The 14520-nt window shown below is 38.5% G+C and overlaps 5 protein-coding genes across 8 annotated transcripts; 2 read left to right on the top strand and 3 right to left on the bottom strand.

Moving 5' to 3' along the window:
• Positions 1-220: 220 nt before the first annotated feature.
• LOC149730462 (UNC93-like protein MFSD11) lies at positions 221-6710 on the bottom strand. 2 transcript variants are annotated; one of them, XM_089887048.1, is made up of 11 exons: positions 6251-6534; positions 5894-5970; positions 5549-5656; positions 5307-5386; positions 4848-5003; positions 4438-4579; positions 4342-4379; positions 3995-4186; positions 3655-3823; positions 680-815; positions 221-418 (listed from the first exon to the last, which is right to left on the bottom strand). In XM_089887048.1, the coding sequence occupies exons 1-11, from the start codon at positions 6344-6346 to the stop codon at positions 254-256; spliced, it is 1359 nt and encodes a 452-aa protein (XP_089743174.1). In that variant the 5' UTR covers positions 6347-6534; the 3' UTR covers positions 221-253. The 2 variants fall into 2 exon arrangements, with proteins under 2 accessions (XP_089743174.1, XP_089743175.1); XM_089887049.1 differs by lacking the exons at positions 221-418; positions 680-815 and adding an exon at positions 854-1165 and having other exon boundaries at positions 6251-6710.
• On the top strand, positions 1458-4441 carry LOC149730463 (cannabinoid receptor 2-like). 2 transcript variants are annotated; one of them, XM_089887051.1, is made up of 7 exons: positions 1464-1739; positions 1895-2083; positions 2246-2405; positions 2460-2599; positions 2650-2794; positions 2850-3018; positions 3334-4441. In XM_089887051.1, the coding sequence occupies exons 1-7, from the start codon at positions 1541-1543 to the stop codon at positions 3508-3510; spliced, it is 1179 nt and encodes a 392-aa protein (XP_089743177.1). In that variant the 5' UTR covers positions 1464-1540; the 3' UTR covers positions 3511-4441. The 2 variants fall into 2 exon arrangements, with proteins under 2 accessions (XP_089743179.1, XP_089743177.1); XM_089887053.1 differs by lacking the exon at positions 1895-2083 and having other exon boundaries at positions 1458-1739.
• A 150-nt stretch (positions 6711-6860) lies between the features above and the next one.
• On the bottom strand, positions 6861-9304 carry LOC149730461 (uncharacterized). Its single transcript, XM_089887056.1, has 8 exons — positions 9145-9304; positions 8815-8934; positions 7961-8058; positions 7785-7909; positions 7575-7717; positions 7364-7522; positions 7153-7296; positions 6861-7097 (listed from the first exon to the last, which is right to left on the bottom strand). Exons 1-8 carry the CDS (start codon positions 9199-9201, stop codon positions 6939-6941), a joined length of 1005 nt encoding a protein of 334 aa, XP_089743182.1. The 5' UTR covers positions 9202-9304; the 3' UTR covers positions 6861-6938.
• Positions 9305-9507: 203 nt separating this feature from the next.
• LOC149730460 (kelch-like protein 10) lies at positions 9508-12285 on the top strand. The gene is made up of 10 exons (XM_089887068.1): positions 9508-9615; positions 9688-9856; positions 9914-10168; positions 10239-10415; positions 10469-10609; positions 10755-10974; positions 11113-11258; positions 11435-11598; positions 11648-11918; positions 11970-12285. The coding sequence occupies exons 1-10, from the start codon at positions 9573-9575 to the stop codon at positions 12283-12285; spliced, it is 1902 nt and encodes a 633-aa protein (XP_089743194.1). The 5' UTR covers positions 9508-9572.
• A 4-nt stretch (positions 12286-12289) lies between these two features.
• LOC149730459 (5'-deoxynucleotidase HDDC2-like) lies at positions 12290-14384 on the bottom strand. 2 transcript variants are annotated; one of them, XM_089887064.1, is made up of 7 exons: positions 13963-14220; positions 13580-13650; positions 13296-13349; positions 13146-13248; positions 12849-12917; positions 12608-12740; positions 12290-12552 (listed from the first exon to the last, which is right to left on the bottom strand). In XM_089887064.1, exons 1-7 carry the CDS (start codon positions 14047-14049, stop codon positions 12488-12490), a joined length of 582 nt encoding a protein of 193 aa, XP_089743190.1. In that variant the 5' UTR covers positions 14050-14220; the 3' UTR covers positions 12290-12487. The 2 variants fall into 2 exon arrangements, with proteins under 2 accessions (XP_089743190.1, XP_089743191.1); XM_089887065.1 differs by lacking the exon at positions 13296-13349 and having other exon boundaries at positions 13963-14384.
• Positions 14385-14520: the final 136 nt, after the last annotated feature.

Raw genomic sequence — 14520 nt, 5'->3', positions numbered from 1 at the left:
TATGGAATTGCGATGAGACGTGCCTTATGTGACGTCACAACGCAACAAACCATTATTCATGACGTCACTATTAAAATAACTTTTTTATGGATGTGACGTCATCATTACGTCATCAGGATATTTTATTGCAACGAATCTACCAGGAAAGCCATTGTTACATAAGGATAAATAAGAATCATAGTTTGTGACGTCATAATATACAATAATGATGCAATACAGGTGATTGTTTGAATTATTTAATAACAATGAACGTTTATTCGATGCTGGAATATTCAACTGCAGATGACGATCGACGTGTTTTCCTTTCAACCACGAAGAAAGATGACGTACCCCCCACAGCGAACACGACTAGTATCAATAGTTGCCACTTTAGTGCAAGATGGGAGCTATAGAAGAAACCGATCGCTGCTGCTAACGACTGCGGGACAACATGGCCGGTTAGGTGGGAGAAGCGTGGTCGCTACGTCCAGCAGTTAAACAAGTTAATAAGGTTAGTTTTGCAGCAGGTAGAAAGTATGCACATAATACACACGACCCGCACAATGGGGCGGAATCTATCTATCTATATTAAGCGGAAACGCTAAGCTGACAACGCTTCCTGGTCATCTATTGTTACGTCACACACGTCATACACGTCACAATTCTCATAACAATAGTTTGTGTTTATGACGACACTTACCTGTTCGAATTTGAATAACGCGAACGCAGGAGCGCTGTTGTCCGGGTAACAAGTGCCGATTATTGCGTAACATTGGGTGTTGAAGCAAGCGTCCGCTAGACCAAGGAGGAACCCGCACGACACGGCAAGATATTGGCTGTGAGTAGGTTGTGTGTACGGACATGTTAGCAGAAATCAGGTTTAAAACAAAGGTATTGGCAGCAAAATAACAGCCGTTATAGCACGTTACGGGTAAAACAAGAAAAAGGTCAGAAAACGTGGCGGCTTTGTCTACGAATAAACTTACAGTAGGTTGTATTTAATAAAAAAAGAAGAAGATATAATTAGACGAAAAGTTTGTGTAAAAACACGAGGTTTAGAATCGACGGTTTGTTGAACCACGAATATAGGCGTGTAGGGGGCGTGGCTTCGTCCGGCAATCTTAGGATGATGCGTCATATTCTGTTTATTACTGCATTGACGTCAAGTTTGACCCAAAGTGACCTGCTTAAACGAAACACCTATTGTTAGTCATGGTGCAGTCGTAGAATGGATGATCGTGGGCGACAAACGTGGTGGCAAGGGTTGTATTTAAATTAGTGGTTTGTTGTTTGTGTGGTATCTTACAAGAGTTTTGCTAGTTGTGGATCAGGTATTGCTGCGCGAATCTCGTCACGAAACAAGTATATTAGAGCAGAAGATATATTTATTGTATTTGAATATAAAAGACGGACGATTTCATTTTACATGAAACATAGCTTTTATTAAACATTTCGTTGGTCGTATAAAGATTGTAGAGTAACAATATTCGTTTATCGTTTGTTGTTTAGCCTCATATAAGTTCGCGTAGATACAATAGGTCGTATATTTAACTCATGTAAGATGGCTGAGCCCGAACCAGGTGTATATGGCGAACCCGAACCCTCGGTCGAACCCGAACCCCCTTCAGTAGGATTCGAACCCGAACCCACATGGACATGGGCCGAACCCGAGCCCTCGGTTGAACCAGAGTTCCCCTCGGTGGGATTGGAACCCGAGCCTACATGGGTAGGAGTCGAACCTGAGCCATTCAATCGAACAGGTATGTTTGTGGCGTATTAATCGTGGTTTGTGAGGTATTACCCTGGTTTGAGACGTATTGCCGTGGTATTTATTTTTTAAATACAGAAACTACGGCATGTATATATTTAAATGACGTTTCTACTATTTAAAATATCGCTTATGACGTATGAATAGGTTTGCCGGAGATATACGCGGAACCAGAGGCATTGTTTGGTCATACTTCGCACAAAGTCGCACTAGCAGTGTTGGCTGGGGTTTTAGGGTTGTTGATCGTAATGGAGAATATAATTTTACTGTGGACGATATACAAGGGGAAGCCCCGCCAACTACAATCATTTAATTACTTTATCGCGAATCTTGCACGTGAGTTGTTACGTCATAATCACCTTGTATAACGTCTTATGTTTCCACGAATTGTGATGTCATATTGTAGAATCAAGGTTTTGTTTAAAGTTATTGTGACAATAATTAACCGCGCGTCGCGCTAACCTGAATTGAACTTTATGACGTAACAATACGTAACAGTGGCGGATCTGGTTGGGGGAATTCAACTTGTATGGTTCGGTTGTTTTCATCAAATATTGGATTTCTATAAACCCGACATTTATATTCTCACCATGTGTTCGGTGTGGTTGGCATCGGTGGCTTCATCAATATTCGCGTTGTGTCATTTCGCGTGGCATCGGTGAGTATTACGTCATAATCGTGTTGTTACCAACTAACGCCACCATGCGGACAGGTTATGCATCGTGCGGAACCACACGGGGGCGCCAACGTCAACACGTATGGCAATAGCAGCGGTTGGCTTATCGTGGTTGTTACCGATGTTAATATTGGTGGTTCCTCCTTTAGCTGGCTGGAACTGCAGCGGGTGTATGGGTATGACGTCATAATAGTGTTTGTGACGTCATAATGACGTTTGTTTACAGGTATGAAGAGATGCAAGAAGCAATGTTCGAGTGTGTTGTACCCATTCACTCGAGGGTATACGTTGTTAGTCACTTGTTTGTTGTATTTCGCTATCGTGTCGTTGTTCGTTGTATATGGGTGGATTTATATGGCTGTACATAGAACGTGAGTGGTTTGTGTTTATGTTTAATATCCCCGCATGAACCAACCTACACTACAGGTTGCAACGAGTGAAAAATAAAGGAATGCAGCGTCGTGAAGTCTCCATGATTAAAACAACAATGATTATCCTTGCATTGTTCACAATATCTATGCTACCAGTGGCTGTATTGTTAACTATTGATTACGTAACAATGGAATATAATTCACACCTCATTGTGGCTTTTCAGGTGATTTCCCTAATCTATGATGACATCATGTTATAATGAATGAATGTAACTTATTTATCCTCGCATGGTGGGGTAACGACAGTCGTTATAACACAGGTGTTCTATTTCATACGCCTCGTGCCCGCTTACAAGTTACCTCGTATGTAACTTTGTGGGTGATCGTTTTTTTCTGTACGTCTAACAATTTAGACATCCCTTTAGTGACCACTGGGCTGAAGCAATTGCAGTTTATTGTCTTGCCCAAGGACACATACGCCCACAATGATAGCGGCGACAAGCCTTGAACCCATTAACCTTTGTATTTTACCCACACAGATAGCTACAGTGGTGAGTTTCGTCAACTCGTTGTGCAACCCATTGTTATACGCACGAAGGTTACCAAGCATGAGGGAAGCAGCATGGAGGTCCATTGGGTTGGGGGGGAGTGATAGTAGGGGAGGGTGTAGCGAGGGGAGGAAGAGTGGGGTGCTATCGGAGGTGGGTCACTGTTGATGATGTCATCATGTGTTGATGATGTCATAATATATGTTTGTTTAAAAAACGAAGAACCCACCAACGGACACAATGGAACAAAATGAAACAACAATGAACCAACAATGCCCATTATGACATCACTATGTACATTATGACACTTACTTTGGGTAGATATATGCTTGATCGTGCGTCCCATGTATTGGAGCATCATCAGGTATATTGATAAATATGAGGAAGAATGAGGCAAGATGGACCACCCCCCCAAGAAGGACCACCGGGTCTCGTCCGTAACGCGTCAACTTTTTCCCAAAGATACCAAACAGTGCCCCACCTAGTGACAAGGGTTAATGTTGTATCTATGCTATGTACATGAATAAATAAATGTGAAAAGTTGATAATTTAGACGCAACCCATTAGTGACCACTGGGTTGGACCAATTGTAGTATATTGCCCAAGGACACACCACAATGGTACCAGCGACGAGCCTTGAACCCATACTCACCTAATATCTCTCCCACTCCAATCATGATTCCCGTCAACCCCACAAGTTTATCGGAATCCTCGCCGAACATCTTGGTTGCCCCAACGGCTGTCGTGTACACCCCGCTGAAGAACGTCAACTCAAGTCCAGTGTAAAAGAACGTGATACTTAATATCATCATGTTGGGCGTCATGAACAATCGAACCGAGTCAACTGGAACAATTAACATTATGATGTCATAGTATAAACTCTTTTTACGGAGATTAAAATGGGTCTGCGGCTCGTTAGTAAAAAAGTTCGGGTAGCTTTGTTGTAAGCCAAGATGGTTATGACATCACAGTTATTAATTATGACATCACAATACTCACGCAATGCCTCCCAAGCTTCCTTCAATGGTGATTTCTCTCTGTTGTTAAACAATGATCATTGTTGCATAAGAATCAAGTAAATTTAAATATTTTCACCTGACTTCAACTTGATTTTCGTCAGTTGTTTCATCGTCAACTTCTGGTGGTTGAGTTGGCTGACGCATTAATATGAAGAGTAGAGCCGTACCAAGGGCACAAACCGAGGTAAGGGCGATATACAGCGGGATACGCTGGTGATCTACGAACAATGTACAGGTTGTGTCATTACAAACACCTTTCTTCTTATTAGAACTTTATAATTGTTTAATGTTGTTTACATTGTATTATTCCAAAACATTATTTCTTTTTTTATCAATAAGCGGGTTTTAACAACTGTTGTTACGACCGGTGTTTTCACTTTTGTAAAAAATTTTTGGTTCTTCGTTATCGGGACGAAGTGACAAAATAAATTTCATTCATTTATAAAACTCAGCTAGGACAGAAACATGCAGATATATCTCATTTACCTAATATAGTCGTAACGCCCTGCCATGCAAAGAACACATAAATATTCCCAATCAACAAACTGCATTGTAGCATGGCCCAGAATATCCCGCTGTTCCTGCCCATTGTTACCTCATCAGAGTTCATTGTTAAGAAAGCTCCTTGCCCCGTCCATAATACTATAATCAATGTATTGTGATGTCATAATGACAACACCAGTTGTGATGTCATAATATAATCTTTACATTGTTCTAGTACTTCATGAACAAATATTTGTTGTAACTTTTGTTTAAACTAATGTTGTCGTCACAGTGGTGGTAACATCCGTTGTCATTACGGTTACCACGATTTCTTTGCATTTCCTATTACAGTAGTTGGTTGGTCGAAACACAATAGTTATGACATCACAAACACAATAGTTATGACATCACAAACACAATAGTTATGACATCACAAACACAATAGTTATGACATCATAATACCTGCTGCTCCGATCCCGATTAACACTGATCCGATATACAACGTGGCTGTCACTGGTTTGATGAAACTCGATAAGTATAATCTGTGATGTAACAATCAGTATTTATTCACCAACAACGCGACTTTTGCCGCCCGACATATTGGGATATATTTTGATTACTTTCCTAATGCTGATAAGTGTGTACTAATGTATTAACAGTTATTGCAACAAATAAAATGGTAAATTAACGATAATTAAACTCACGTGTAGGTAATCCCACCGAACACCATCGAGTATTTCGCTCCCAACAAACTCACCACTGAGGGCGCTAACCAGTTGGCGAACGCAAACACGATGTAAATGATCGCAAGGCTACAATAGAAATATCATTAGAACCACACAATCACACATAAACATCATATAACCACACATAGACATCATATATAAACATAGACACAATATAACCACACATAAACATCATATAACCACACATAGAAATCATATAACCACACATAGAAATCATATAACCACACATAGACATCATATATAAACATAGACACCATATAACCACACATAGATATCATATAACCACACATAGACATCATACACCTTGTATATCCATCACCATGATACGTCACTGTCCCGTTAACTTTCGTCTCGTTCTTGTAACTGTTCAACACCGTTTGCTGGAACAACAAGGATTGTAATTTAAATCAAACTAATGTATGGAATATAACTGTCAGTTGGCTCATATCAACCCCAGGGTTCAAGACTTGATGCTGCTACCATTGAAAGGTCCCTTTAAACAATGGTTGCTGCTCCCCCCCCCATAATCCCCACACACCCACAACAACTATAATCACCGATGAAACTTTAAAAAAATTAGACTGTAGGTATCAGACCTAAGAAATATTTTGAAATTAAAATTTTGATCGAAGTTACAGCCATCAAATAACACCGTATTACCTCAATCATTCCACAAGTTTGGAATCCAGTGAACATTAACATAAAAGCAAATCCAAGAACAATAACATTGTAAAACTTGAGGGTAGCTAACTCCATTGTTCATCTACTTCTGCAAAACAATTGCATGCGTGATGTCATAATACAACACAATTACAAATGATTTTGCAAAATTTAGTTTAATTTTTTCATTAAATGAATATTAACTACGGCTTTATGTTTATTGTTTCGTCATAATATTCAATTGAACTTTTTCAAACAATCGTGACGTAACAATGAAATTGCAATTCTTATCATGTTACGTCACAATAGTTGTTGACAATTTTAAATCACGGGATTTAAAGGGAAAGTCCCTGTTTCGAGATTAACATATTACAATAACAAGAGAGCTAAGCTTTAATCAACGTGCACGTAGTTCCCAACTTTATTTATCTGCACGAAAACCTTTTTTTAACTACTTTATTTACATACAACTCACTGTGATATATTGTATGTTGGGTTTAGCAGCCGCGCTTTTATTTGACAATTTCGCTCAAGTAGTTTTACCCGAAGCGTGTTTTAACGACCATTATCACACATGCAATATACCTATACGTCTTTGTTAAACATCAGCTTCTAAACTTTAGTTTATTTAAAACGAATAAAAAATATTAAAAATAGAAACACAGTGTTTTACAACGTAGCTAAGAACTTAATTAAAACAGTTGATATCATGTTTACGCAGTTTAAGGTTCAAATCTTTCTCTTGCTCCAATAGTTGATTTGCGTGTCTCACATAAGCCTCGTGTTTTTGCTGAAACTTCTTCAAGTCGTTCATCGCGATGTTGCGTTCATTTTCAGCTTGTTGGACCTGTAATATATTCATATAATCTAACATTGATCATCAACCTCATATTAACACATACCCTTATATTAACATCTGCCAGATTAAGTTTCCGTTTATAATCGGCCTCCATATCCTGAATAACTTTATTCTTCCTCGTCAAAGTTTCGGACAAAACTTGAACCTCAGATTGCCGTTCTTGTAATAATCGACCTCGGTTCATTACCTGTGACATCACTGGATGTATTATGACATCACTGATGATATTATGACAATACAAATACCATTCATACCTCATCTACTAATTGTTGATTCTTTTTCTTCAACCCTGCAACTTCACTTTTACTTCTACTTTCAGTTTCTTCAGTTTTTATCTTTAAATTCTCATTTTCATTTCGCTTTAATTCGAGTTGAACTTTTCTTTCTTTTAATTTTTTTTCAATTTTATCAACCTGATAATAAACATGATTTAATAGATAGGCACCATTTTGATTGACAGCTTACTTTTGATTGACAGTTAGACTCCACCCCTCGCAACTTTGACTCCACCCCTTCCAACAAATTCTTCAATTCAACGATTTCTTTACCAGATTCCATTAGTTCGTTTTGTAATTCCAGTATTTTGTCGTCTTTTTCTTTGATACTCTCTGTAACGTTATTGTTCAGATATTCAAGTTATCATTAAATAATAAACAAGAAACAACAAGTTTTTACCCGAAAATAAATCTTTATTTTCCCGAAGAAGTTTTTGATTTTCATTCATTAATTCTTGACAATTATTTTTATAAAAATCTTTAAATTTAATCATTTCGACGTGATTCTCTGACAGTTCATCAAACCTTAAAGACTTGGTTTTAAATTTTAAATAAGTTAAATAAATCCAATCCTACCGCCGTTCGAGTAATTTACAAAGTTTTTCTTTTTCTTTCAACTTTTCTTTCTCTTGCTCTTTAAGGATTTCCAATTCCTCGTTAATTTCTTCCAACACCTATCGATGATTAAAATGGAAAAAGAAAGTTATGTTAACAATATCGTTTATACATTACGGTATCTATTCTAAATACATACGACTTATTATCCGAATGTCACTCTCTTTTTTCACAAGTGGGCGCTTATTTTTTTTATTATTTTCTGAGGACTTTGAAAAAACGTCGTTTTTGTGACATATAAAACGTGTACTGGTATAGTATTTCAATATTTTATAAAAAATCTTTTACTAACAGTAAGTTTTACAGTTTACAGACATAAAACTAAACCCTAACCCCCTAACTGCTAAACAAAACGTATTGCACTGTGCGGAGCTTGAACCTGGTAAGAACGAAACAGAGAGATTAAACGACGGCACGCTAACCGTTACACCACAGAGCCGACGATAGTAAACATATCGAAAGGGCGTATATAACCTACCTAATTTGGGAAAGATGTTCTTACTAGTGTGTTATATATTTATAAAGGTATTTTTAATATTTAAGTAATTTGTTTTACACTTATTACCAATTTAAAGTGTTTCTTTGTGTATTTTTTTTTAAATTCTAAACTTAATAAGAGCGCCCACTTGTGAAAAAAGAGAGTGACATTCGGATAATAAGTCGTATGTATTCTAAATGGTATGCCAAAAAATTAGATCACCTCTGTAACTCAGGTTCAAGACTCAACGCTGCTACAATTGTGGGCGTAAGTGCCTTTGGGTTGTTTAAATTGAGAAACATACATACCAATCACATCATTATGACATCACAATCACCTTGGTCCGATTTAAATTTTCATCAGCTCTTAGTTTAAGGAAACAAATAAGTTGTCCTTGCTCTTCGATACGGGATCGTAACATCGCGTTCTCTGATTGGTCCGTTTGTTTATCGCCATTCTATCAAAACATTAATTAATACTATGTTGACACTAAAGTTTTGTTTCAATTGTTGTTAAATTTAAATTCACGCATAATAATGATCGTTTAATTGAATTAATGTCATGACAGTTGTGGGTGATAATATAAAAATCAACTAATTGCCATGTTTTTATCGAATAAACGTCAATTTATTTCAAGCTTTAAAGTTATAATTAGTAATTTGATTACTTGATTATTCAACAAAATAGTTCTTAAATCTTCTGGCTTACGAGTTGGCGACGCCATCTTTGTTTGTAAACAAGCGTATTTTGACAAAATTTAACCCGGCAGTGCTTACCAAATAAACATTTCGAAGTATTTATAATAGATGTCTGTAATGTATTATATTTTGGGGGGGAAAGTCATCAAACCAAATCTAACGTTTTTTAAATTAAAATAGTTGTAAAACATAGACGAGTTAAATGGAAAAAAATATAAATTGATAGTTTTAATTCATGTAACCTTATATTTAACTATTACAAAGTATTTCATTGTTTTGTAACGAAACCGATTGTGATTGCAATTACGTCATAATCTGCATCAAAATATTTTTATTTGCGTAGTTACGAACATTTTATTTGTTGCTAAAGCGTCTAAATTATATTTTTCGCATTAAAATGTGGAGTTCGAGCGCTGCCGGAGATGCCCCGTTAAATCCAGGTAAGAAATTCATTGTTTAACTTGTTAGTGGTTTATTTAAGCGTTTACTTACAGCGTAGCTGGTTAATATAGATGACCGGGGGCCGAACGAAGACAATGTCCATGCGTTGCAACGAACATGGGATGTTTTTAACGATCTCAAATCGAAAGGATTGTTCTTCGATGTTGTTCTGACGAGCAAAGATGGCGTCAGCTACCCAGCGCACCGGATCATACTTTGTACATGCGGAGATTATTTCAGGTAGTTATCGAGTCATATTCGTTATATTATTACGTCATAACCCCTTGGTAATAACAGGTCACTATTCAGCGGTCGTTGGCGAAGCAGCAACGATAGTGAGATCCGAATGCCAAGCGTTAGTTCTGGCGTATTGTCGCATATCCTCGACTTCGCTTACAAACGCGAGGTAAATTTATCGTCGCTGGATGATGCTAAAGAGTTGTTGGTGGTTTGCGATCACCTTGGTATGGTGGAAGCCGCCCAACAATGCAAGACCTACGTCATCAAACATCTGGATTGTTATAACTGCATTGAGTTGTGGAACTTTGCAAGGTATCGTGTAAATGGTTTATAGACGCTACCCTGTATAACGTCAATAACCATGACGTCATAATATCCACAGAAAGTACAATTGTTTCTCGCTCGCTGAATCTTGTGTTTGTTACGTCACAAAGAACATTATCGAAGTCGCTTTATACAAATCATTCGTCGAATTAAGCGTAGATGACGTCATGACAATACTCAACGATGATTCGCTGAATATTCGGAAAGAAAATTTCGAATTCTACCTTTGTGTCAGGTTTGTGACGTTCTATGGTTGTTGTGGCGTAAGAAATTGAAACAATTCCACAGGTGGGTACGTCATAAAGAGCACGAACGTCTGGAACAATTAGACAATCTGCTTCGGTGCGTTCGCCTTGGGACAATGGGGGTCGATTGTCTTGAACGAAGGGTCCTCAAACATAGATATATTATAAAACATCAACCTAGCAGGTATGTAGCGCCAACTAGCGAGCATATATAACTATGGAGTAAGATGATAAGCACATGTTATCCCATATTTCCTGGTGGTGTTTTAACATTTGTTTATCAAATATAGCAACTAATAGATGGTATGTTAACCTATGACGCCACAAAGGTATTTCGTTGAACACGTGATCGATGGATTGAAGCGTCACAACCGCGTTGATGACGTACAAAGCCCCACATATGTCACAGAGCGACCCCGACACCCACAAAGCCTTATATTGGTGGTTGGAGGTTGGAGCAATGAAAGCCCAACCCGATCATCAGAGGTTTACCAACCTAGGATGAAACGGTGGATTCCAGCTTCGAGGTGCTTCCCCAATCTGCTGCGGGTACGTCATCATATATAGTGTGACGTCATTAGTTATACTTTGAGGCCACGCCACACAAAGATAAACGAAGTGTATGGAACAGAACACCCGTGTTATAATGACCGCCCTGCGAGGATAAATAAGTTGATTGTGTTACAGAAACCCCGGGCTTACCATGCTGTTGTATACATGGGTGGGTGGGTATACGTGATCGGGGGGTTCGATGGCGAGACGACGTTTAATTCATGCGAGAGATTCAACGTTGTTAGCGGCGGGTGGGAGGAGAGGTGTGGGATGAAGCATAGGTGAGTTGGTTTAACACTGAGTTGGAGCAATTGCTGCTGTGGCTTGCCCGAGTATATATATACCCATAAAGTTAGCAGCAACAAGCCTCGAACCGTATACACTCTGGGCTAGAGGCAGACGCCAACCATTGTTGGGTTGACAGCCGCATGAGGTATAACCATCGTGTATATTACAGACGGTGTTATGTCGGCGTAGCAATGTTGGGGGGTGAGATCTACGCGGTGGGCGGTAAAGGTGGCGAGCAGGAGGGGGACCGGTTAAAGTCTGCAGAGAAATACCACCCAGTGTTGAACGTTTGGATTCAACTTCCTGATATGTTGGAACGAAGAAGCGACGCTGGTAACCATTGTTAACCCTGTGTTACGTCATAATCATGATATTGTTACAGGGGCGTGTAGCGTTGGTCGCCTCGTGTTCGTGGCTGGGGGGTTCACCGGTTTCCAATGTGTTTCCTCTGTTGAGTACTTCGACACCGTCAGCCATCAATGGTCCCGTGTTGCTCCAATGCAAGTACCAAGGTCAGGGTTGAGCGTTGTGGCTTACAAAGGTAGCTTGGTGGTGTTGGGTGGCTTTGATGGTAGAGATCGGTTGAATAGTGTTGAAGTGTATGACGTCATCAACTCTAGATGGGATGTGATGACGTCAATGATGACGAAGAGGTGGGTTGATGACGTAGGTGAGGCAGGCGGGTTAATATATATATTTTACAGATCTAATTTTTGTGCTTGTATAATGGATGGTAGCATCGTCGTCATGGGAGGATTCAATTCACCTTCCACTTGTGACGTAGTAGAGTATTTTGATGACGCGGATGACGTATGTCGCAATGAGGGGGTTACCCGTTTATTGGATGGAGTTGGGCACGTAAGTGATGAGAAGAGGGAATCTCCTTTAAAAGAGAAGACACACATGGGTGAATGGCGCCACCTTGCGCCGATGACGGTCAGCAGAAGCGCGTTAAGTTGTTGCGTCATAAACGAACTTTCACCGAGTTTTTTATTTTCAATAACATCAAATAAACAATAAAATATATGACGTCATAATCAAATTTATTAAAAAAAAAGTTTTCCGTTTTCCATAGAAACATTAATGCAGTTTTCTATAGAACATCATTCAGTTTAACATAGAAACACCATTTCAGTTTAACATAGAAACACCATTTCAGTCTAACATAGAAACACCATTTCAGTCTAACATAGAAACACCAATTCAGTCTAACATAGAAACATCATTTCCTCCTTGACTCCACAAGCGTCGTCGCCAATGAAATAATTTCTTGGTTCTTAATTTTCCCTTCAATGAAAAAAACAATTGACATTCACACAATACACACAGTGATGTCACAAACCATCAACGGAGTCGTAGAATTCTTGTAAACACATTCCTTCCCCTTCTTCATAATGGCGGGCTTGTAGAATCATCTCGAATCGATCGAGGTCCTTCACGTATCTCGCCTCTTCCGTAGATTGGGATTCATATTCCTGCGGATTTTTCAGCTTTGTGTTGTAGGGCAACAACAGTCGTTATAACACAGGAGTTCAAAACATTTTGTTTTACCACGTAAGTAAATAAACATAGAAACAACAAACCTCGAACAACTCCATGATTTCCGTAGCAGCTTCGTCCGGTAACAACGAAGATAATTCTTGCATCGCCTTCTATTGTTACAAAATAATCAAAGTTTGTTACAAATTTAAAATCAGGTTAAACTAAACGAAAAGAAGAAAGTTCGTTAAAACACGCTATGGGTAAAAAGTTTTTCAGTAAAAATGTGGTTTAAAATCGTGGCTCCTAATCCCACAATACAGCATAAATCGACTCTGTTTGAGTTGTATTTGATTAAAACAAAATTTAATAACAACCGTGAATATTTATATTATCGTCACCTTTTCTCTCGCGTGTTTTTCCTCTTTACTGACATTATCATAAGGTGTGATGTCTCCCACAATGCATTCGGCCATATCGTGTATCAGGCACAACTTTATGCAACTAAACAACAAATATTAAACAAGGAATGAAATAAATAACCAACCAACCGTGTCTTGTCCATTGTTGAGGAATTGTTACACAACATTGCCATTATCGACATTCTAGAATAGATGAAAAATATTTAAAACGAAAAGACAGGATATAGCGACAAAATGACATTTGTTAAATAAGCTTACGTTAAAACTGTTTACATTTAATTTGAAGAAGTGTGGTCGCCACACCCAGCCGACAGACAACAATAAGAATAATAGGTTTTATTAATCTCTATGAATATGATAGCAGAGATTAATTAAAACCACGCAAAGGGAAGTAAATAATTCAATAACATCACCTGTACATGTGATCGCTCACGGACTCCGGGTCATTCACCCCCCTCATAACCCAACCACTTCTCTTGGTCCTCTATAAATATATGTTATATATAAGGGGGGGTCACCCATGATAAGTACTTGGTAACAATATACACCACGCAATGTACTTCCTGCACCGAATACAAATCAACAACTTCATATAAATACAAACATAGGCCACTGGTGAAGAATCCTCCAGTCTGTTACATATTAGGCTGGTGGAAAGTGTTAGAGGTTGGTAGTTAGCAGGGGGGGGGGTTCTTCATCGCCACCAACAGAGGATAAATGTTCAAATACATTAATTATAACGATAACCATTGATAACTCACAAAGTTCCCACCCATATAAACAAACATAGACACACCTTTAATTTGCCGACCATCGTTAAGAACTTGATCATATCTGACGTCATTCTATTAGACGTCATAGTATCTGACGTCATTGTAGACATTTCAGAAGAAGAAACAATGCTGTATATGACGTCACATACACATGCGACCGAAGTATTAACCGGTACTTCCCCAATAGTGAAAACACCCAAAACAAATGAACCGTAACATTAAGTTTGCTACAAGAATACAAGCAACAATATTTCAATTGTTTCGCTTTATTTTGTTTCGCAGACAATGAAAATATACAATGTTGATAAATACGATATTGAATTTAAGATATCTATGGTTAAAGATTTGGAAACCACGTTTTTAAATAAAATGATTTCTGAAAAATAAAAACAGGATTAAAATACCTTCATAGTTTATGTGGCTGGCGTTGGTGGAAAGCCACTACGGCACGACAAGCCCCCCCAGCCAATGGTAGTGGGTTTCACCCGATTAGTTACGGTTGAGTCGTTAACAAACGGACATATGCTGATTGGTTGAGACGTTTCGAAACATGCTGTATTATAATATGGTAACACGTGTTA

This window comes from Ciona robusta, chromosome 10, assembly GCF_009617815.1.
Source record: "Ciona robusta chromosome 10, ASM961781v2".
Classification (NCBI taxonomy): Eukaryota; Metazoa; Chordata; class Ascidiacea; order Phlebobranchia; family Cionidae; genus Ciona; species Ciona robusta.
The sequence above is the reverse complement of the archived record's forward strand: the minus strand, read 5'-3'. Positions and strand labels throughout refer to the sequence as shown.